This window comes from Myxine glutinosa, chromosome 5, assembly GCF_964187855.1.
Source record: "Myxine glutinosa chromosome 5, kmMyxGlut1.1, whole genome shotgun sequence".
NCBI lineage: Eukaryota > Metazoa > Chordata > Myxini > Myxiniformes > Myxinidae > Myxine > Myxine glutinosa.
This window is the reverse complement of record NC_136265.1, coordinates 183,950,841-183,975,389: the sequence shown is the minus strand read 5'-3', so window position 1 is coordinate 183,975,389 and position 24,549 is coordinate 183,950,841. Positions and strand designations below refer to the sequence as shown.

Sequence of the window (24,549 nt, the reverse complement as noted above, 5' to 3'; positions counted from 1 at the left end):
ACATTTGCTCCCGAAACTTTTTCTCTCAAAATTGTTTTTCTTTTCCCTTTTCATCATTCTCTCTCCTCTGCCTCGTCTCTGCTCAAACAGCCTCGTATCCTCAAACGTCCTCTCTCTTGTCAGAGTAAAAATTAGCACCTCCTGGAGAGGCGGCACCATTCGCGAGTCCCACCGTTTGGCAAATGTGCACAAATAGGACAAGACATCCGAGTGGGGCGTTGGGGTGTGGAAGGGGAGGGTGGGCGGTGGGTGGTTCTTTAAGGTGGAATATTTTTTGCCAAAGTTGGTGTCGGAGTCTGAGTGCTTTTCCTAGAATGCTGTGACCCCAATTTTTAAACTTTCATGGTATGAGGATGTTTTTGGTAATTGTTCGCGAAACATACACTTTGAATCTATTGGCAACTTTAATATGATTGTGGAGGAGAATGTTTTTTGCTTTCCATCTCCCCACATTGACACACCTGCTTGAACTCAAATTCTCTCACAAAGCTCATTCCCAACATCTACTGAACATTTTCCGCATTTTCATATTTATTTTTGTTTTGCGGGCGATAAACGTATTAGATGAGTTGGAAGCCATTATTGGTGATCGAGCACTATTTGGTTGAGCAGTCATTCGAAAATTCTCAGCTTTAAAAGAGAATTTAGTATTGTTGGAATTAGGGGTGGTTTATTAGTGCCCGTGTCTTGGTCACATTCCCAATGAAACAGAGTCTGACTACAAACTGTCATCCTGGTGATCCACAGGCAGGGCATTGCTTATTACAGGGTACAGTATCTTTTGAGTGCGATGTAAGCCAGCTGTCCTGTCTGCTTGACGATGGTACCTTTTGAAAAAGATTAGGCTGTTGTGTGGCATTCATTGTCCCAATTTCATTTCTTGACCTCAGATGGAAATTTGCAAACCACCCATTGTATTTCTTCTGTATGAAACCTCTTTGGCAATTATTCTCTATCAGTGAATGATACAGGCTCCTCCATCATAGGAGACTTAAGTTGATCTTCAAGAAAGTTGAGGTCATGTGGAAGTACATTTGAAGCTTGTAGTATTTACTGTTTATCTGCAAATGGTTGTTTTTTGTTTGTTTTGTTTTTTAATGGGATTTTGCCTGCCACGAAGCCTACAATGCCACTCGAGGTGAGGACTACAATGATTAAAAGTAAAATAAAGACATGAACCTAGGTTTGTTATAGTTTTCAGCTTTGGTAAATGGCATGTTTTATAGGGAAGTTAATGGTGATAAAGAGGTGAAAAACAATGACGGAAGCACTGCACAACTGAGGAGGTTAAGTTAGGACCCACAGCTGGTGATGCTTCTGACCCAAACATTCTCAACAGGACTATCATTTGCTTTATCCGTCATTGTAAAATGTTTCAGTTGCCTGTGATGTCTGTGCGTTTGGAGTAGAAACAGAGAAAGCACTAAGGTAGAGGTGAGAACGAAGGGACAGGATATCATACATGACGGGCAAAGGCACAAAGAGAATGCTGCTGAGTTTCTATACTTGTAGTCATGGGAAGGTGATGGTGAGGCTTAGTTCTTGTCGCTTGACTTTATCGATCCATGCGATCCCTCTGCAGTGTCATCGATGGGGCAGTGCGGCATGGAGCTCTGGGGGAGTGAAGCAGAATGGTGGAGGGCGGGGGGTAGGAATGGCAACCCGATTGGTTTTGCTCGACTTGGGGGACGAGGAGCTGATGGGTTTCCACTATCCCAGACAAGTGGGGGTTTTGCTTCACTGTTGCTGATGGTTCACCCATTGTTGATGTTGAAAACATTCTGAAAATTCTATAAGGAGAGCCTTCAGTTTTGGTCCAGCATGTGCTTCTAACTACCAGATCCATGGCAGGGGCGTGTGGTTTGTGTAGGATGCAGACTCCTGGAGAGGCCGCTGTAATTACGAGGCATAGCGTTCCGGAGACCAAAGGCACGCGCAGCGCTCCCCGCGTGTCGCTGCGTCACTGCGGTGATGTCGTCCTGCCAGCCGACCCTGGCACCGGCAGCGAGGCGAGCCCTTTGATATCTCTATGGCTGAGACACAAGATGGGGAAACAGGCTTACTTAGTTCTGAAATAGACATCATAACTGAGAAACAAAGCTGTGCAGTAGAGTTAGATCGATGTGATGTAACAGAGCAGAATGGAATGGAACAGAGTAGAAGTAGGATCAGGACCAAGCGGGACCAGGGGAGCAGAGCCGAGCCAGGGTGGGGCAGTAGAGCCGAGCCTGGCTGGGGGAGGGTGGGGAGGGAGTTCAACCAAGCTGGGCCCACTGGGGGAGCCGGACTGAACTCGTCCCGGGAAGCAGGTCCAAGCTTAAACTGGTGAGCAGGACCGAGCTTGACCTTGTGAGCTGGATCGAGGAGTGCTGTAAATAATGCAAACACACATGCAAAGCAATTTTGAGTGTGACCCTTTTATTATTTTTTTTCCTGTCGTTTTGCCATGATAATTGTGACCATTTGTCTGGGCTTTGGGGTCGTGTCATTGAGGTGTATTTGAACAAGGTGTCTCCAGGTCACTGTCCCCAGAACAGATTTGGATAACTCTAATTACCGTTCATCGAACAGAAAGCCATACCATTAGAACGATGAAGTCAATATAGCATGAAGTATATAGCGGTGCTTGCAGGTATTCCGGTCATCGGTCTTATCTCAGCAGGATGATGGTTCAAGCTTGGACTTAAATCCACACAGATGGAACCACAACGATGAGTGAATCGTGGAAATAAGCCATCTGTGTTGAAGGCGAACAGGATATAGATGAGAAAGGAACAGAAACAGGAAGAGCTAAAGATGGAGACTGTCGAGGTAGGAAGGGATGGTTGCTAGGATGGAATAGATGCATGCTGGGCCTCTATGGGTTCCAGCTCTACCCACCCCCATTCCCTTGGCTGAAACCAACCATTCCTCCTTTGTTGTACTTTCCCTCGCCGCATTGGTCTCTCTGGGGAGTGGCGGGTATCGATGGCAAGGGTAGCGTACATTGAGTCTCTGCTCGACTCCGCAACCATTATCACGATTAACTATTTAATCCCCTTTCTACATTCCCCTTTTTACTTTCCTGTTATCTTCCTTCTACAATTCTACTTCTTTCGGTTTCCTGTTTTTGCAATCATCTTGATGTTTTTTCCCATCCAGTTATTTCAAATTACCATATATCGCTTTTCACTCACCCATCATATATCGGTTTTTACTCACCCATCATATATCGGTTTTTACTCACCAATCATATATCGCTTTTTACTCACCAATCATATATCGGTTTTTACTTGCTTTTTATATGTCAGTTTTTACTCACCTTTCATATATCGTTTTTTACTCACCCATCATATATCGGTTTTTACTCACCCATCATATATCGGTTTTTACTCACCAATCATATATCGCTTTTTACTCACTCATCATATATCGGTTTATACTCACCCATCATGTATCGGTTTTTACTCACCCATCATATATCGCTTTTTACTCACCAATCATATATCGGTTTTTACTTGCTTTTTATATGTCAGTTTTTACTCACCTTTCATATATCGTTTTTTACTCACCTTTCATATTTTGTTTTTTACTCGCCTTTCATATATCGGTTTTTACTCACCTTTCATATAACGGTTTTTACTCACCTTTCATATATCGGTTTTTACTCACCTTTCATATATCGGTTTTTACTCACCTTTCATATATCGGTTTTTACTCACCTTTCATATATCGGTTTTTACTCACCTTTCATATATCGCTTTTCACTCACCTTTCATATATCGGTTTTTACTCACCTTTCATATATCGGTTTTTACTCACCTTTCATATATCGGTTTTTACTCACCTTTCATATATCGGTTTTTACTCACCTTTCATATATCGGTTTTTACTCACCTTTCATATATCGGTTTTTACTCACCTTTCATATATCGGTTTTTACTCACCTTTCATATATCGGTTTTTACTCACCTTTCATATATCGGTTTTTACTCACCTTTCATATATCGCTTTTCACTCACCCATCATATATCGGTTTTTACTCACCTTTCATATATCGGTTTTTACTCACCCTTCATATATCGGTTTTTACTCACCTTTCATATATCGGTTTTTACTCACCTTTCATATATCGGTTTTTACTCGCCTTTCATATATCGGTTTTTACTCACCTTTCATATATCGGTTTTTACTCACCTTTCATATATCGGTTTTTACTCACCTTTCATATATCGTTTTTTACTCACCTTTCATATATCGGTTTTTACTCACCTTTCATATATCGGTTTTTACTCACCTTTCATATATCGGTTTTTACTCACCTTTCATATATCGGTTTTTACTCACCTTTCATATATCGGTTTTTACTCACCTTTCATATATCGGTTTTTACTCACCTTTCATATATCGGTTTTTACTCACCTTTCATATATCGGTTTTTACTCACTCATCATATATCGCTTTTCACTCACCCATCATATATCGGGTTTTACTCACCTTTCATATATCGGTTTTTACTCACCTTTCATATATCGCTTTTCACTCACCCATCATATATCGGTTTTTACTCACCTTTCATATATCGGTTTTTACTCACCTTTCATATATCGCTTTTCACTCACCCATCATATATCGGTTTTTACTCACCTTTCATATATCGGTTTTTACTCACCTTTCATATGTCGGTTTTTACTCACCTTTCATATATCGCTTTTCACTCACCCATCATATTTCGGTTTTTACTCACTCATCATATATCTATTTTTACTCACTCATCATATATCGGTTTTTACTCACCCATCATATATCGGTTTTTATTCACCCATCATATATCAGTTTTTACTCACCCATCATATATCGATTTTTACTCACCCATCATATATCGGTTTTTACTCATCCATCATATATCAGTTTTTACTCACCCATCATATATCGGTTTTTACTCACCCCTCATATATCGGTTTTTACTCACCCATCATCTATCGGTTTTTACTCACCCATCATATATCGGTTTGTACTCACCCATCATGTATCGGTTTTTACTCACTCATCATATATCGGTTTTTACTCACCCATCATCTATCGGTTTTTACTCACCCATCATATATCGGTTTGTACTCACCCATCATGTATCGGTTTTTACTCACCCATCATATTTCGGTTTTTACTCACCAATCATATATCGGTTTTTACTCACCAATCATATGTCGGTTTTTACTCACCCATAATATATCGGTTTTTACTCACCCATCATATATCGGTTTTTACTCGCCCATCATATATCGGTTTTTACTCACCAATCATATCGGTTTTTACTCACTCATCATATATCGGTTTTTATTCACCCATCATATATCGGTTTTTATTCACCCATCATATATCGGTTTTTATTCACCCATCATATATCGGTTTTTACTCACCTTTCATATATCGGTTTTTACTCACCCATCATATATCGATTTTTACTCACCCATCATATATCGGTTTTTACTCACCCATCATATATCGGTTTTTACTCACCCATCATATATCGGTATATATCGGATTCCATCATATATCGGTTTTTACTCACCAATAATATATCGGTTTTTACTCACGCATCATATATCGGTTTTTACTCACTCATCATATGTCGGTTTTTACTCACCCATCATGTATCAGTATATATCAGATTCCATCATATATCGGTTTTTACTCACCAATCATATATCGGTTTTTACTCACCCATCATATATCGGTTTTTACTCACTCATCATATATCGGTTTTTACTCACCCATCATGTATCGGTTTTTACTCACCCATCATGTATCGGTTTTTACTCACCCATCATGTATCGGTTTTTCTCACCAATCATATATCGGTTTTTACTCACTCATCATATATCGGTTTTTACTCACCCATCATGTATCGGTTTTTACTCACCCATCATGTATCGGTTTTTACTCACCCATCATGTATCGGTTTTTCTCACCAATCATATATCGGTTTTTACTCACCAATCATATATTGGTTTTTACTCACCCATCATATATCGGTTTTTACTCACCCATCATATATCGGTTTTTACTCACCAATCATATATCGGTTTATACTCATCCATCATGTATCGGTTTTTACTCGCTCATCATATCTCGGTTTTTACTCACCCATCATATGTCGTTTTTTACTCACCCATCATATATCGCTTTTTACTCACCAATCATATATCGGTTTTTACTCGCTCATCATATCTCGGTTTTTTACTCACCCATCATATGTCGTTTTTTACTCACCCATCATATATCGCTTTTTACTCACCAATCATATATCGGTTTTTACTTGCTTTTTATATGTCAGTTTTTACTCACCTTTCATATATCGTTTTTTACTCACCTTTCATATTTTGTTTTTTACTCATCTTTCAAATATCTGTTTTTACTCACCTTTCATATATTGGTTTTTACTCACCTTTCATATATCGGTTTTTACCCACCTTTCATATTTTGTTTTTTACTCATCTTTCAAATATCTGTTTTTACTCACCTTTCATATATTGGTTTTTACTCACCTTTCATATATCGGTTTTTACTCACCTTTCATATATCGTTTTTTACTCACCTTTCATATTTTGTTTTTTACTCATCTTTCATATATCGGTTTTTACCCACCTTTCATATTTTGTTTTTTACTCATCTTTCAAATATCTGTTTTTACTCACCTTTCATATATTGGTTTTTACTCACCTTTCATATATCGGTTTTTACTCACCTTTCATATATCGTTTTTTACTCACCTTTCATATTTTGTTTTTTACTCATCTTTCAAATATCTGTTTTTACTCACCTTTCATATATTGGTTTTTACTCACCTTTCAAATATCTGTTTTTACTCACCTTTCATATTTTGTTTTTTACTCATCTTTCAAATATCTGTTTTTACTCACCTTTCATATTTTGTTTTTTACTCATCTTTCAAATATCTGTTTTTACTCACCTTTCATATATTGGTTTTTACTCACCTTTCATATATCGGTTTTTACTCACCTTTCATATATCGTTTTTTACTCACCTTTCATATTTTGTTTTTTACTCACCTTTCAAATATCTGTTTTTACTCACCTTTCATATTTTGTTTTTTACTCATCTTTCAAATATCTGTTTTTACTCACCTTTCATATTTTGTTTTTTACTCATCTTTCAAATATCTGTTTTTACTCACCTTTCATATATTGGTTTTTACTCACCCATCATATATCGGTTTTTACTCGCCCTTCATATATTTTATTTTACTCACCCATCATATATTGTTTTTTACTCACCCTTCATATAATGTATTTTACTCACCTTTCATATATTGGTTTTTACTCACCCATCATATATCGGTTTTTACTCGCCCTTCATATATTTTATTTTACTCACCCATCATATAATGTATTTTACTCACCCTTAATATGATTTCTTTTTCTTTCATGTAATCCCTCCACTTACTTGTTACCTTGCTCCCCATCTTAACATCCTTTTTATTTGAATGAACAAATGTTTTATCTGAAGGTTTACCCTTCGTTTTTGTCTTTTCTCCAACATAAACAAGTTGTTGACATAAATTAGTTCAAAACAGTGCAATCACTTTATTTTCCTTTTTTATTTAAGCTATGCATTTATTCCCACCGAATAGTTCAACAGGCCTTGTTAACTTTGTGCTCGGACTCTATCGATGCACAGACCCTGCTGTGCGCTTGGAAAACGAGGCAAAGTTTAATGTGAGCCTTTTGTTTTTCATCGATCACACATGATGGTGTGTCTAGTTACCAGAGAACTCCACCGTGCATTGCACTCTACACTCCACCATGCATTCCACTCTACACTCCACTGTGCATTCTACTCTACACTCCACTGTGCGTTCCACACCACCCTGTGTTCCACTCCACAATGCATTCCACTCCACTGTGTATTCTACTCCACACTCCACTGTGCATTCTACTCTACACTCCACTGTGCATTCTACTCTACACTCCACTGTGCATTCTACTCTACACTCCACTGTGCATTCTACTCTACACTCCACAATGCATTCCACTCCACTGTGTATTGCACCACACACTCCAGTGTGTGTTCCACTCCACTGTGTGTTCCACTCCACTGTGTGTTCCACTCCACCCTGTGTTCCACTCCGCCATGCGTTCTACTCCACCATGCATTCTACTCCACCATGCGTTCCACTCCACCATGTGTTTCACTTCACACTGCGTTCCACACCACCGTGCATTGCACTCTACACTCCACCATGCATTGCACTCGACACTCCACCATGCATTCCACTCTACACTCCACCATGCATTCCACTCTACACTCCACTGTGCGTTCCACTCCATACTCCACCATGCATTCCACTCCACCCTGTGTTCCATTCCACAATGCATTCCACTCCACTGTGTATTCCACCACACACTCCAGTGTGCGTTCCACTCCACTGTGCATTCTACTCCACCCTGTGTTCCACTCCACCATGCATTCTACTCCACCATGCATTCTACTCCACCATGCGTTCCACTCCACCATGTGTTCCACTCCACCATGTGTTCCACTCCACCATGCATTCCACTCCACCCTGCGTTCCACTCTTCCATGCATTCCACTCCACTGTGTATTCCACCACACACTCCACTGTGCGTTACTCCAGTGTGTGTTCCACTCCAGTGTGTGTTCCACTCCAGTGTGTGTTCCACTCCAGTGTGTGTTCCACGCCAGTGTGCATTCCACTCTACTGTGCGTTCCACACTCCACTGTGCGTTCCACTCCACTGTGCGTTCCACACTCCACTGTGCATTCCACTCCACCCTGTGTTCCACTCCACCATGCATTCTACTCCACCATGCGTTCCACTCCACCATGCGTTCCACTCCACCATGCGTTCCACTCCACCATGCGTTCCACTCTACCATGCATTCCACTCCACACTACCATGCATTCAACTCCACCATGTGTTCCACTCCACCATGCGTTCCACTCCACCCTGCGTTCCACTCTTCCATGCATTCCACTCCACTGTGTATTCCACCACACACTCCACTGTGCGTTACTCCAGTGTGTGTTCCACTCCAGTGTGTGTTCCACTCCAGTGTGTGTTCCACTCCAGTGTGTGTTCCACTCCAGTGTGTGTTCCACTCCAGTGTGTGTTCCACTCCAGTGTGTGTTCCACTCCAGTGTGTGTTCCACGCCAGTGTGCATTCCACTCTACTGTGCGTTCCACACTCCACTGTGCGTTCCACTCCACTGTGCGTTCCACACTCCACTGTGCATTCCACTCCACCCTGTGTTCCACTCCACCATGCATTCTACTCCACCATGCGTTCCACTCCACCATGCGTTCCACTCCACCATGCGTTCCACTCCACCATGCGTTCCACTCTACCATGCATTCCACTCCACTGTGTATTCCACCACACACACCACTGTGCGTTCCACTCCACCATACATTCTACTCCACACTACCGTGCATTCAACTCCACCATGAGTTCCACTCCACACTCCCCCATGTGTTCCACTCCACACTCCACCGTTCGTTCCATTCCACACTCCACCATACATTGCACTCCATCGTGTGTCACACTTCACACTCAACTGTGCATTACACTCCACCGTGTATGTGCACCGAGCCACCTGATTCACTCACAGTACCTGATATTGAAGTACCATTTTATTTCATTCGTTCATTAATTATCTTAACGCTCCATGCTGAGGTCACAAGGTTATTCAATGCTCACCGTGTAAAATGCTGCTCAGGTTGAATCCCTGTCCCTCACTGACCACCTCTTACAACTTTCTTCATTTCTCACCAGCTTGTTGTCACGCCCCCCCATCCCCTTCCCTTTCCCCTTCGCGTACACTTCTCTCACCCACCTTCCCATGCATACAATGCACTCACACCCGTACCGCCCCCCTTTGTGTACACTGCTCTCAAACACTCCCCCCCCCCCATTTCTGTACACTTCTCTCAAACACCCCCCTTTTGTGTACACTGCTCTCAAATGCCCCCCATTTGTGGAAACGGATCTCACACGCCCCCCTTGTGTACACTGCTCTCACACGCCCCCCTTTTGTGTGCACTGCTCTCAAACACCCCCCCCCCTTTGTGTACACTGCTCTCACATGCCTCCCTTTGTGTTCAATGCTCTCACACGTCCCCCCCTTTTGTGTACACTGCTCTCACACACCCTGCTCCCCCTTTGTGTACACTGCTCTCACACACCCCACCCCCTTTGTGTACACTGCTATCACATGCCCCCCCCTTTGTGTACACTGTTCTCACACGCCCCCCCCCCACTTTGTGTACACTGCTCTCACACGCCTCCCACCCTTTGTGTACACTGCTCTCACACTCCCCCCACCCTTTGTGTACACTGCTCTCACACGCCCCCCCCCTTTGTGTGCAGTGTTCTCACATGCCGCCCCTTTTGTGTGCACTGCTCACACGCCCCCCTTTTGTGTACACTGCTCACACGCCCCCCCCCTTTGTGTACACTGCTCTCACACGCCCCCCTGCTCTGTGTACACTACTCTAACATGCCCCCCCCTTTGTGTGCACTGCTTTAACATGCCCCCCCCCCTTTGTGTACACTGCTCACATGCCCTCCCCCCCTTTGTGTACACTGCCCTAACATGGACCCCCCCCCCCCCCCCTTTCTGTACACTGCCCCCTCAAAACCTATGTGCATTCACCACATGTTTACCATGTTTTCACTCCCCTCCTGTGTGTACTCACTGTCTGTGTGCATTTACCATGTTTCCACCTGTTCCCTATTATTGCAGTGGAGGATAAAGATCATGATGAGATGGAATCGTCATGGAATCCAGAAGATACAACCCTGGGTAGAGTCTGCCATTTCATCATATTTATACATTGTTGATGGAGACATGTTATGTATGTTATGTATGTTCCCGCCATGACGATCGAGGAGAAGCTCACGTTTCGGCAGTTAACCATGTTTTGATCTGATGAAGGATTAATGGCCGAAACGTAGGTTCTCTCAGTTCCCACAGCGGTTACCATCCCTCCATCAAGGTCCTGTTGATTGAATCCATTGTTCTACCTGTCTGCTGACCTTGCTTTTTCCACAGGCCTGGAATCGGTAGAGCAGCAAGCGGTGGAGGCCGATGATGGAAGGAGCTCGAGTCAAGATGAGGAGGAACCTGAGGAAGAGTCGCTGCTTACCTGCGATGCCTGTGGTCGCGATTTTGAGTCTCTTTCCTCACTCGCCGATCATCGAGAGCACCAATGTCCTGAAGGTGAGAGTTGTTGAGGAATGAAAGTGGATACCTTGGTCCAGTGTTGTCACACAGACATACTTTCTCTTTCTTTTGATGACAATTAATCTTCTTAAATGACATTACTCTATTTTGTGTTTACCTTTTGATCATATATACATATATACATATATGCAGGGTCTGTCCTGTGTTGAGGTGTTTGTTACTGAACTACTCCCTCAAACTTTTGTGAAATTGTACAAAACTTCCGGTATGCACCTACCTCTCCTGTGTGTGTCCACGGGGGTTATTTTTATTAGAAACTCCCAACTTAAATCAACTTAAATCTTTCAACTTAAATTGTTTATAAAAATGTAATGTCACATATATTACAAATATATTTGTACAAAATAATTGTTTATACGATGATTGGTGTAAATCATGACAACACAGCAACTCAAGTTCAGTCAGATCATTATCCTCAGGTAAAACAAGCCCGTGCCTCTGCAGCGACGTGTGATGAGGTGTTTTTGATAACGTGAGGTGTATGTGGTGTGAGGTGTTTTTGATAATGTGAGGTGTATGTGGTGGTGAGGTTTTATTGATAATGTGAGGTGTATGTGGTGGTGAGGTGTTATTGATAATGTGAGGTGTATGTGATGGTGAGGTGTTATTGATAATGTGAGGTGTATGTGGTGTGAGGTGTTTTTGATAATGTGAGGTGTATGTGGTGGTGAGGTGTTTTTGATAATGTGAGGTGTATATGGTGGTGAGGTGTTATTGATGACATGAGGTGTATGTGGTGATGAGGTGTTTTTGATAACATGAGGTGTATATTGTGGTGAGGTGTTTTGAATTACGTGTTGTTTATGTGGTGGTGAGCTGTTTTGAATTACGTGTTGTTTACGTGGGGGTGAGTTGCTTGATGTAATGTATCTCTCATAAAGGGGGAATAAGTGTTTAAAATTTCAACATGATTGGTTGTACGGTCTGGAAGCTAGAAGTTATTGTTGGAAGAAGAAGAAACACAACCCTTTTTTTTCTCAGGGTACCGGTATGTAATTGATTGGTTTCCTGTGTTTTCGCCTTGCATACATACTCTTGGTGATTTCAAAAGATAAAAACACATCCTGAAGAAGAAGGTAATTGGAAGTTTGTGGGATTTGTAGTTTTTAAGTTATCGTCGAATAAAGAAATCGTGCTTTTGCCGAGGGCTGTGCCTTACTTTTCACTTGGTGTGATTTGTGCAGGCTGTGGCCGTACGGGATTGTTTCAGCACGGATTTGAATTCGGTTTTCGGATTTGGTAGTGGCTTGGCGGTGTTAACACCTGATCACCACAAACCCGGTGCAAATCGGATACATTTTGGTCGAGTTACCTCAGATAGAGAGTGGGGAATTAATTAATTAACACACTGTACTGGTGTTGGTGGTGTGAGGTGTTGCTAGCCTGGTGTTGGCTTAGCGGTTAGGGTGCCGGCTTGGGATCCTAGGATCCTGGGTTCAAATCCCGGTCGATCGCTGAATTAACGCCAGGGGGGTTGATTCAGCCTGTCATCCTTCCGAGGTTGGCAAATTGAGTACCAGCTTGCTGGGATGAATGATCCCGGTGTGTACCCCAATTTAGAATAGGTACACCGTATCCCTGCGCATCGTAAGAGGCGACTGAGGGTTGGCGCCAGGAAGGGCATCCGGCCATAAAAAAAACATTTCCTCAAAACAGGGAACCATGATTGTCATGGGGCCCGCAAGGCTAACCCCCGCTCTAGCGGGGAAAATGGCCTTAAAACGATCATTCATTCATTCATTCATTTTCACTGTACACGACGTGCAGGCTGCGCACGGATCAACCTCACTGACTCATTTCAATCTCAAATTAAATTATTATTTCAGATTTGGTAGTCCCTTGGGGATACTTACACTCGACCAAAACAAATTTGGCAAAATTCCAACTATTTTGACGAAAATATGACACTATCGCATTTTATATGGAGAACCCCCAAGTAAGCTTATCGGGACCGGGACACTAGGCGGCCTCACAGATTTATCTTAGCTCCAATCTTAGCTCCAATGCTTCCACTTTTAGTGAAAAGTGGGACTCTGTGCAGCTCTAGTGGTAAACTTTACCTGGACAAAATCGGACAAATATCCACTGATATACCCCAACGGTACTCTAACCATGCGGTGTACTATGCATCATGACAGTTGTAGGAGCACTTTACTCATGTCATATAAGTCACTGTAGAGCTGTTGTGAATTTTTTCAAGGTATCACCATGTTTGTAGCATGCTTGGGGAAGCAAGTGTGGCGGCTGCTGCGGGTCAAAGGCGAGTTTAGTGCTCTGAATGTCCTCCTGAGGTCACGTTAGCTTGAATCTGACATCTGTTGGCATTTTATGTCATCGTTTATACAGCGCCAGACTTGACTGCATCAAAATCTTGTGAAATCTATCTATAATTCCAGTAATCTCTGTGTGTTTGTTTGTTTGTACGTTTGTCTGTGACCGCTGTTTCTCGACAACCACGGGTCCGATATACTTTAAACTTGCCAGGTATATTGCTGGGGACCCGAGGATGTGCCTTTTCAAGGTTTTGGACAATCGGACAATTACTTACCGAGCTATGTCCAAAAAACGATTCAACCAATCAGAGAGCAGCGAGCTATCGCGTGTGCCGAACGTGGCGGACACACTCTGCCTCGGATGGCACATTTGAGAGCGTATTCATTTATTTCACGTTTGCAAACTATGTTGGCGCTATGTTGGCGTTAAACGATGTTTTAAAACTAATTAAAACCCCGGGGGGATTGTCACTGTACTCGCAAGCCGTTCGCCGTTCGCTTTGGCGTTGCGAATGAACCAAAACATTTCATGCACCAAACCATTTCATGTAAAGCGTTCGCCGTTCGCTTTGGCGTTGCGAATGGACCAAAACATTTCATGGACCAAACCATTTCATGTAAATAGAGGGGGGGATATAATTTTAGATATAGATATAGTACGGGCATGCCCTAGTTTGATAAATTCCAATAAAATCGCCTTGTTTTGGGTTCATGCGGTAGGATAGAGGCTCCGGGCTAGCTGAGGCCTTGCCTAGCCTAGGCGGGGTGACATAGTACGCACAGCCATGATGACGCAGCGCGTAGGTAATTACTTATTCAGCACGGTGCATTACGTGCAGGCTTGGCACATTGAGACACCTCACGGGCCCATTTTAACTCGAATTGTAATTCTGTTTCCATATTTGGTAGTCGCTAGAGTGTCTCAAAACTCAACCAAAACAAATTTGGTGAAATTGAGATAATATTTGGCAAAGTTACAGCCAATTGCGTTTTTCATAGGGAATTTGCATGTAAGCTGATGAAGACCGGGACACGAGGCGGACTCACGGTTTTATTGTAGCTCTGATTTTCATTCTGATTTCACTTTTGAAGAGAAATAGGGGATCTATGCATCGAGTGAATGAATGAATGAATGATCGTTTTTAAGGCCATTTTCCCCGCTGGAGTGGGGGTTAGCCTTGCGGGCCCCAATGACAATCATGGTTCCCTGTTTGAGGCAATGTTTTTATGGCCAGATGCCCTTCCTGACGCCAACCCTTGGTCACGCTTTTACGATGCGCAGGGATACGGTGTACCTATTCTAAACAGGGGTACACACCGGGATCATTCATCCCAGCAAGCTGGTACTCAATTTTCCGACCTCGGAAGGATGACAGGCTGAGTCAACCCCCCTGGCATTAATTCAGCGATCGATCGGGATTCGAACCCAGGATCCTAGGATCCCAGGACCCAGGATCTATGCATCGAGTGATAAACTTTATTTGACCCCGCGACGATACATTCTGGCCCCGCGATGAAAATCCGATACATTTTGGCCTCGCGACGGGAGAAACTGTTTTAATTTATGGTGCACTTGGCGCGATTCGTGCAGGCTGGCCGTACAAGCTTGTTTCACCTTGGATTTGAATTCGGTTTTCGGATTTGGGTGTTGGGTTCTCAGGGGTGTTAACACCTGACCACCAAAACCAGGTGCAAATTGGATACATTACCGCAGGCGCGAGTGGGTCTTTGTTTTCATTTTTCACTTGGCGCAATTCCTGCAGGCTGATTCGTGCGGGCTGATTCGTGCAGGCCGATCCGTGCAGGACGATTCGTGCAGGATGATTAGTGCAGGCCGATTTGTGCAGGCTCATTCGTGCAGGCTGGCCAATTCGTGCAGGCTCATGCAGGCTCATTCGTGCAGGCCGATCCATGCAGGCCGATTCGTGCAGGCTGGCCGATTCGTGCAAGCTCGTGCAAGCTGGCCGTATGGGTTTGTTTCAGCTCGGATTTGAATTCTGTTTTCGCTTTTCATGGAATGTTGGGGGTTGTGCGACCTCTGCTAACTTTTAATTGGTCAAACACCCACTGAAATACCCCGACGGTACTCGAAGCATGCATGCCATGTGCTGTGAATGTGTGTGTGTGGCCTGTGTGTGTGTGGCCTGTGTGTGTGTGGCCTGTGTGTGTGTGGCCTGTGTGTGTGTGGCCTGTGTGTGTGTGGCCTGTGTGTGTGTGTGTCACCTGTGGGTGTGTGTGGCCTGTGGGTGTGTGTGGCCTGTGGGTGTGTGTGGCCTGTGGGTGTGTGTGGCCTGTGGGTGGGTGTGTGTGGGTGGGTGTGTGTTTGTGTGGATGTGTGTGTGTGTATGGCCTGTGGGTGTGTGTGTGGGGAGGGGAGGTGCGCATTTGTCCCCTCCCCATTCCCCACACATCGACCCCCGTGGGCCACATTCACGCTTGCACGGCAAATATATAAATGTGTAATATTTTACTGTGTTGACAAAGAAATTTGATGGAAAGTTTTATCCTTTTTAATTAATGTTGAGAAATGTATTAATCCCAAACGTATACCAGAGATAAAAACGTTTTATGGGAAGCCCTTTCGGTTAAGGTATGTAGGTAGGTAAGGTGATCTGGCTGTCCCTTCTGTCTGCATTAGTTGATTGATGTTAAGCTGACTGTCCCTTCTGTCTGCATTAGTTGATCGATGTTAAGCTGGCTGTCCCTCCTGTCTGCAATAGTTGATTGACATTAAGCTGGCTGTCCCTTCTATCTGCATTAGTTGATCGATGTTAAGCTGGTTGTCCCTTCTGTCTGCAATTGTTGATCGATGTTAAGCTGGCTGTCCCTTGTGTCTGCATTCATTGATCGATTGTTAAGCTGGCTGTCCCTTCTGTCTGCATTAGTTGATCGATGTTAAGCTGGCTGTCCCTTCTATCTGCATTAGTTGATCAATGTTAAGCTGGCTGTCCCTTCTGTCTGCATTAGTTGATCGATGTTAAGTTGGCTGTCCCTTCTGTCTGCATTAGTTGGTCAAGGTTAAGCTGGCTGTCCCTTCTGTCTGCATTAGTTGATCGATGTTAAGCTGGCTGTCCCCTCTGCCTGCATTAGTTGATCGACGTTAAGCTGGCTGTCCCTTCTGTCTGCATTAGTTGATCGATGTTAGGCTGGCTGTCCCTTCTTTCTGCAATAGTTGATCGATGTTAAGCTGGCTGTCCCTTCTGTCTGCAATAGTTGATCGATGTTAAGCTGGCTGTCCCTTGTGTCTGCATTCATTGATCGATGTTAAGCTGGCTGTCCCTTCTGTCTGCATTAATTTGTTCGACGTTGAGCTGGCTGTCCCTTGTGTCTGCATTCGTTGATCGATGTTAAGCTGGCTGTCCCTTCTGTCTGTATTAGTTGATCTTTGTTAATCTGGCTGTCCCTTCTGTCTGCATTCGTTGATCGATGTTAATCTAGCTGTCCCTTCTGTCTGCATTAGTTGATCGATGTTAAGGTGGCTGTCCCTTGTGTCTGCATTCGTTGATCGACGTTAAGCTGGCTGTCCCTTGTGTGTGCATTAGTTGATTGACGTTGAGCTGGCTGTCCCTTCTATCTGCAATCGTTAATCGATGTTAAGCTGGCTGTCCCTTCTGTCTGCAATAGTTGATCGATGTTAAGCTGGCTGTCCCGGTGTCTGCATTCAATGATCGATGTTAAGCTGGCTGTCCCTTCTGTCTGCATTAGTTGATTGATGTTAAGCTGGCTGTCCCTTGTGTCTGCATTCATTGATCGACGTTAAGCTGACTGTCCCTTCTGTCTGCATTAGTTGATCGATGTTAAGCTGGCTGTCCCTTCTGTCTGCAATAGTTGATCGATGTTAAGCTGGCTGTCTCTTGTGTCTGCATTCAATGATCGACGTTAAGCTGGCTGTCCCTTCTGTCTGCATTAGTTGATTGATGTTAAGCTGTGTGTCCCTTGTGTCTGCATTCATTGATTGACGTTAAGCTGGCTGTCCCTTCTGTCTGTATTGGTTGATTGATGTTAAGCTGTCTGTCCCTTGTGTCTGCATTCATTGATCGACGTTAAGCTGGCTGTCCCTACTGTCTGCATTATTTGATCGACGTTAAGCTGGCTGTCCTTTCTGTCTGCATTAGTTGATCGACGTTCAGTTAGCTGTCCCTTTTGTCTGCATTATTTGATCGATGTTAAGCTGGATGTCCCTTCTGTCTGCATTAGTTGATCGACGTTAAGCTGGCTGTCCCTTCTGTCTGCATTAGTTGATCGACGTTAAGCTGGCTGTCCCTTGTGTCTGCATTAGTTGATGGATGTTAAGCTGGCTGTCCCTTGTGTCTGCATTCGTTGATGGATGTTAAGCTGGCTGTCTCCTGTGTCTGCATTCGTTGATCGATGTTAATCTGGCTGTCCCTTGTGTCTGCCTCAGTTGATTGATGTAAAGCTGGCTGTCCTTTGTGTCAGCATTAGTTGATCAATGTTAAGCTGGCTGTCCCTTCTGTCTGCATTGGTTGATTGACGTTAAGCTGGCTGTCCTTTGTGTCAGCATTAGTTGATCAATGTTAAGCTGGCTGTCCCTTGGGTCTGCATTCGTTGATCGATGTTAAGCTGGCTGTCCCTTCTGTCTGCATTATTTGATCAATGTTAAGCTGGCTGTCCCTTGTGTCTGCATTAGTTGATTGATGTTAAGCTGGCTGTCTTTTGTGACAGCATTAGTTGATCAATCTTAAGCTGGCTGTCCCTTGTGTCTGCATTTGCTGATTGATGTTAAGGTGGCTATCCTGGGCAGACGATCCACGATGAGGTTGTTGAGGTGGTCGACATCAGTGTTTTTGGTTGTGCGGATTGTATGTGTGGACAGACAGTGACGGTTTGTAAGATTTTCCAGCTCCTCTCGGTCAGAGTAGATGTGCGTGATCAGTTCTTCCTTGGAGTTGATGCAATGTTCGAGACACAATTGCATGACTTTGGAGTAGTGAGTTCCGACGACATTGGGCAAGCAACTCTCTCCCGTCTGCAGGAGCATATTCATATTCTTTCCTTTTTCTGTTGGCATATTCCTGTTGTCTCTGGCGGATGTCCTCATCTCCATAGTTCCGGAAGGTTGAGGACATGCGTGTTGGTATGGTTGTGATCTCCGCAATGGAGACTTGTTGAGACAGGTGCCCGCAATGTTAGGCCGCTGCCCTCGGTGAACCGGAAGGATTTGATGGAAATTACTCCCAAAGATGAGTAGCTTTCTGCCAAATGGTAAATCATTCTTCATTAGGCCATTGAGCGAACGATCGAGGACTTCAAAAAGAGGACGATGGCTCATGGGCGCCTCGTCCCACACCAGAGGGACCGCAGCCTTGCGAAGTGGCCCGGTTTTGTCTCGCGGCGTCAAGTTGCAGATTGAAGTATGTTCCGGTGGGATGGGTAGCTTGAAGCGTGAATGGACAGTGTGGCCGAGTCGCAAAAGGAAAGGAGCAATTCTATAAGAAGCCGTGGCGACCACAATGCGGTTTTTCATCTGGACAGATGTTAAAATTATATTGAGGAGGAAAGTCTTGCCGGTGCTACCAGGTGCATCCAGGATCCAGGATGATAGCGCCTTGAAGATGCGTCCTTCTCAACTGTCAATATTCTCTCTGATTATGTTAAAGATAGCTACCTGTTCAGCATTAAGGAGGTTAAAATATTCACCGAAGAAGACGTTTGCTCCACAGTCTGAAGCTTCTTCAGCCATGTCCAGTTGAATGCGGTGACAATGATCTGAATAGTCTAGGCCGTGTATTCCATTTTGGGGAAGAATTGTGCACTTTTGAGGACAAAAATGCCCTTTTACAACTACTTTGAACTTTGCTCTTTCATATATGATCCGGAATCATTGCGTCTGGCCCATGTAAGCATGTCAAATTGATCAGTAACCATGGCAACCATTTTTTCTGTTTAAAGCAAATAAAAACCAATCATTCATGAAAATCTTATTTTATTAGATAAGGAATAAATTTTTGAGATGACAATTGAAATAGTTTATGGGTAGAATCCTTCCATTCCAGTATTTACTTCGCTTATAGATTGTGGCTAAGGAATCTAAGGTATAAATTGATGAGAATAATGGATACTTGCTTGTTTTAAACAGTGTATGCATCATATTCCCATTGCTATAAAATATGGAGTGAGGCTGCTGTAACTTGGTGCATATACCTTGCCCAGGTGACATTACCACCTTTCACAGCACCACAGCATTGTCAGCTCTTCCATGGCTCGTTACTCCAGATTGGGACAGCAGACTGTGCCACACAGAGCCCCTCTACCCATTGACGCAACATCCTCATGACTGACATCTCCAAGTGTAACCCACAAGTAACATGAAATACTTCGCTTCTCCATCGCTTCGCTTCGCTTTACCCCTGGTGTTGGCTTAGCGGTTAGGGTGCCGGCTTGATCCTGGGTTCAAATCCCGGTCGATCGCTGAATTAACGTCAGGGGGGTTGACTCAGCCTGTCATCCTTCCGAGGTCGGCAAATTGAGTACCAGCTTGCTGGGATGAATGATCCCGGTGTGTACCCCGGCTTAGAATAGGTACACCATATCCTTGCGCATCGTAAGAGCGTGACCAAGGGTTGGCGTCAGGAAGGGCATCCGGCCATAAAAACATTGCCTCAAACAGGGAACCATGATTGTCATTGGGCCCGCAAGGCTAACCACCGCTCTAGCGGGGAAAAATGGCCTTAAAACGATCATTCAATTCATATTCATTCATTCATATTCCATCATCATTGTGCCACTGCCACCGGCATTGCTTCACGATAGCATAAAGCGGTTGGTCTCCCGCCCAAGGAGTTTGATCGGAGTTGAGCTACTCAGTTGCACTTCTTAACGCATGTAAGATCATTGCTACCGAGTGGGTATTTTCATTAAAAAGTGGCATCAAACAGCAATGGCCACTTCGTGTACGCTGTCTTCAGAAAGTATTCACACCCCTTGACTTTTCCACATTTTGTTGTTCCAGAATCAATTTTAAATGGTTTAAATTGAGATATTTTGTCAATAATCTACATATAATACCCCATAATGTGAAAGTGGAATTGTTTTTTTACAAAGTAATGAAAATCTGAAATGTCTCGAGGCAATAAGTATTCAACCCCTTTGCTAGGACACCCCAAATTTAGCTCAGGTGCATCCAATTTCCTTTGAACATCTGTGAGATGTCTCTACTACTTGATTGGAGTCCACCTGTGGCAAATTCAATTGATTGGACATGATTTATAAAACACACCTTTCTCCATAAGTTCCCACAGTTGCCAGTGCATGTCAGAGCAGAAACTCTACCATGAAGTCCAAGGAACTGTCCATAGAACTCCAAGATAGAATTGTGAGGAGGCAAATATCTGCGGAAGGGAATAAAACAATTTCTAGATTATTGAAAATTCTCAAGAGCTGGATCATTATTATGAAATTAGTGAGCTCCATCATTATTAGTGAGCTCCATCATTAGAAAATGAAAAGAATATGGAATTATCCAGACTCTTCCTAGAGTTGGCCATCCAACCAAACTGAGCAACCGGGCAAGAGAGACCTTGATCAGAGAGGTGACCAAGAACCCAATGACCACACTGACAGAACTACAGAGTTCCTTGGCTGAGATGGGAGAACCTGCCTGAAGGACAACAGTCTCTGTAGCACTTCACAAATCTAGGCTTTATGGGGGAGTGGCCAGATGAAGCTACTCCTGAGAAAAGTCACATGACAGCACACCTGGAGTTTACAAAAAGACATGTGAAAGAATCTCAGAGCATGAGGAAAAAGATTCTGTGGTCTGATGAGACGAAAATTGAATTATTTGGCCTGAATTCAAAACGTGACGGCTGGCGGAAACCGAGCACAGCTCATCACCCATCGAACACCATCCCTACTGTGAAGCATGGTGGTGGCAGCATCATGCTACGGGGGTGCTTTTCAGCAGCAGGGACAAGGAGACTTGTAAGGATCGAGGGAACAATGAGTGGAGCCAAATACAGGCAAATCCTTGAGGAGAACCTGCTTCAGAGTGCAAAACACGTTAGACTGCGGCAAAGATTTATGTTCTAAAAGCACAATGACCCCAAGCATACAGCAAAAGCAACACTGGAATGGTTTCAGAACAAAAACGTGAAAGTCCTTGAGTGGCCCAGCCAAAGCCCAGACTTGAATTCCATTGCTAATCTGTGGAAAGACTTGAAGATTGCTGTTCACCGACGCTCCCCATCCCACTTGACAGAGCTTGAGCAAATGCGCAACAAAGAAAGGAGAAACTTTCCAAATCCAGGTGTGCAAAGCTGATACAGACAAACCCAAGAAGACTCGAAGCTGTAATCGCCACCAATGGCGTTTCTACGAAGTATTGACTCAGGGGGTTGAATACTTATGTAAATTAGATATTTCTCTATTTCATTTTAAATAATTTTGTAAAAAATTCTAAAAACAAAAATTCCACTTTGACATTATGTGGTATTTATTATATGTAGATTATTGACCAAAAAAATCTCAATTTAATCCATTTTAAATTCAGGCTGTAACAACAAATTATGAAAAAGTCAAGAGGTGTGAATACTTTCTGGAGGCCCTGTACCTAGGATGGCAATTCTGAGGCATGAAAAGCTGCCGAGCATCTGAGCTCTTTGTCATCTAAGTCCACCTTTCTGATGAACCAGTTAACCGCATGGATTCACTCGTAATCCTGTTTCTAGCTTTTCTCACTCGGTCGCTTTCGGGATTACCTCACTTGACATATTGGGTACTCTTGTTTCTGAGTTTGTTAAAGTTACAGCTGCAACCAAGGCATAGGCACCTGGGTGTGCACCTGGGATGATTGATGGTGGTTTTGGTTCAGTGTCGATGAGGGTTCTCTTTCTCTCAACTCTGAGGTTTCCGGAGGCTGCTGACTAGATAATGGATAGGCCTGTTCCATGGAATGCTCCCTGAGCTATCCTTGATTTGAAATCGGTATCAATGTTGTTAATCGTACCTCCAGTTGTTGTACCCATTTTAGCCTTTCAAGGGCAAACGACTTGCTCTTCATTGTATCTGTCAACTACTCTTTCAACTACTCTGGCTTACACATACAAGCATGGAAACGGCCGTAAAACAACAATGATGGTGATGTTGGTGATGGTGGTGGTGATGATGATGATGGTGGTGATGATGGTGGTGAGGATGGTGATGATGGTGGTGAGGATGGTGATGATGGTGATGATGGTGATGGTGATGATGGTGATGATGGTGATGGTGATAATGGTGGTGAGGATGGTGATGATGGTGATGGTGGTGATGGTGGTGATGGTGGTGATGGTGATTGTGGTGATGGTGATGATGGTGATGGTGATAATGGTGGTGAGGATGGTGATGATGGTGATGGTGGTGATGGTGGTGATGGTGATTGTGGTGATGATGGTGAGGATGGTGATGGTGGTGATGGTGGTGAGGATGGTGGTGATGGTGATGATGGTGGTGATGATGGTGATGATGGTGGTGATGATGGTGAGGATGGTGGTGAGGATGGTGATGGTGGTGAGGATGGTGATGGTGGTGAGGATGGTGATGATGGTGATGATGGTGATGATGGTGATGGTGGTGATGGTGGTGATGGTGGTGATGATGGTGATAATGGTGGTGAGGATGGTGATGATGGTGATGGTGGTGATTGTGGTGATTGTGGTGATGATGGTGATGATGGTGATGATGGTGGTGATGATGGTGATAATGGTGGTGATGGTGATGATGGTGATGATGATGATGGTGATGGTGATGATGATGGTGATGATTGTGATGGTGATGATTGTGATGGTGATGATGGTGATGATTGTGATGGTGATGGTGATGATGGTGATGATGATGATTGTGATTGTGATGATTGTGATGGTGATGATGGTGATGATGGTGATGGTGATGATGATGATGGTGATGATGGTGATGATGGTGATGATGATGATTGTGATGGTGATTGTGATGGTGATGATGATGATTGTGATGATGGTGGTGGTGATGATGGTGGTGATGATGACTCCTTAGCCACAAGCTGTTGATATTTCCATAGCATGATGATAGCTGATGTCAAGGCCATGGTCGATTGGTCGTACCATTTTTCTATCAGATCCCTATTTCTCATTTTGGTGCGGACATGGAAAGACAAGAACATTGGAAATGGAGCTTCACTGGCTGTGGGGAGCTCACTTGATTTTTTTCACAGAATTATATATCAAGAGGGATTTTTGTTCTTGTTTTTGTCTCTTACCATTTCGTGGAATTTGTTGTTTGATATTCGGTGCATCAATGATCATGTTCACCAACTGCATGAGACAAGCAGGAAACGCCTCTTTCTCAGATTCTTTTGGAAATGGTCCATTGATCTGATATAGTTCCTGTCGGAAATATCTCTTCCAACAATATGGGCTCTGCCCTCATAAGATGACCTGCATCACGGTCCCCATTGTTTTATATGCTTGAAATAGAGTTTCTCCAACATGATTTTGAAATCCAAGATATGTGTATCTCTTCCTTTGGTTTCACAACGAAGCCCTGGTGGAGCAAGCAGCATCCTGTTTTTGAATCATGTTGAATGATCATGTTGAATGAACGCTTCTGTGTTCCATCGAACTGGCAAAGTCTCTTGTTATAAAGCTCTGCGAGGTCGGTTCGTTTAAATATAGGAACATTATCATCCGCCCTCGGATCTTCTATATATGATATTACTTCAGCAAGAATGGCTCCTTCTGCTGACCCTTCACTCCTGGCCTGCATATCTTATTGTATCTGAAGAACTGCAGCTGATTTCCTGTAGTATTTGTTGAGGCATGTTAAATGATAGGTGGCCTCCTGTGCTGGTCAGTCTTTATCGGCCATTTTGGCTAAAATCTTTTTGTCTTGCATGTTTGTAGCACACTGAATAAAGACCAATTACTGCACCGTAGTCACAAGAAGGAAGCCGGACATTAGCAACACACACACACACACACACACACACACACACACACACACACACACACACACACACACACACACACACACACAC

At 43.7% G+C, this 24,549-nt stretch overlaps 1 protein-coding gene across 4 annotated transcripts in view; it reads left to right on the top strand.

Annotated features, from left to right (window-relative positions):
- Nucleotides 1–24,549, top strand: part of ZNF423 (zinc finger protein 423) — a 348,147-nt gene that overhangs the window by 26,811 nt on the left and 296,787 nt on the right. For 3 of the 4 annotated variants that reach the window (XM_068115290.2, XM_068115291.2, XM_068115293.2), the window contains 2 exons: nucleotides 10,768–10,827; nucleotides 11,077–11,244. In XM_068115290.2, coding sequence (XP_067971391.1) covers nucleotides 10,768–10,827; nucleotides 11,077–11,244 — 228 coding nt within the window. The remainder of the gene's footprint in view (nucleotides 1–10,767; nucleotides 10,828–11,076; nucleotides 11,245–24,549) is intronic. The other variant, XM_068115292.2, reaches the window with a different exon arrangement.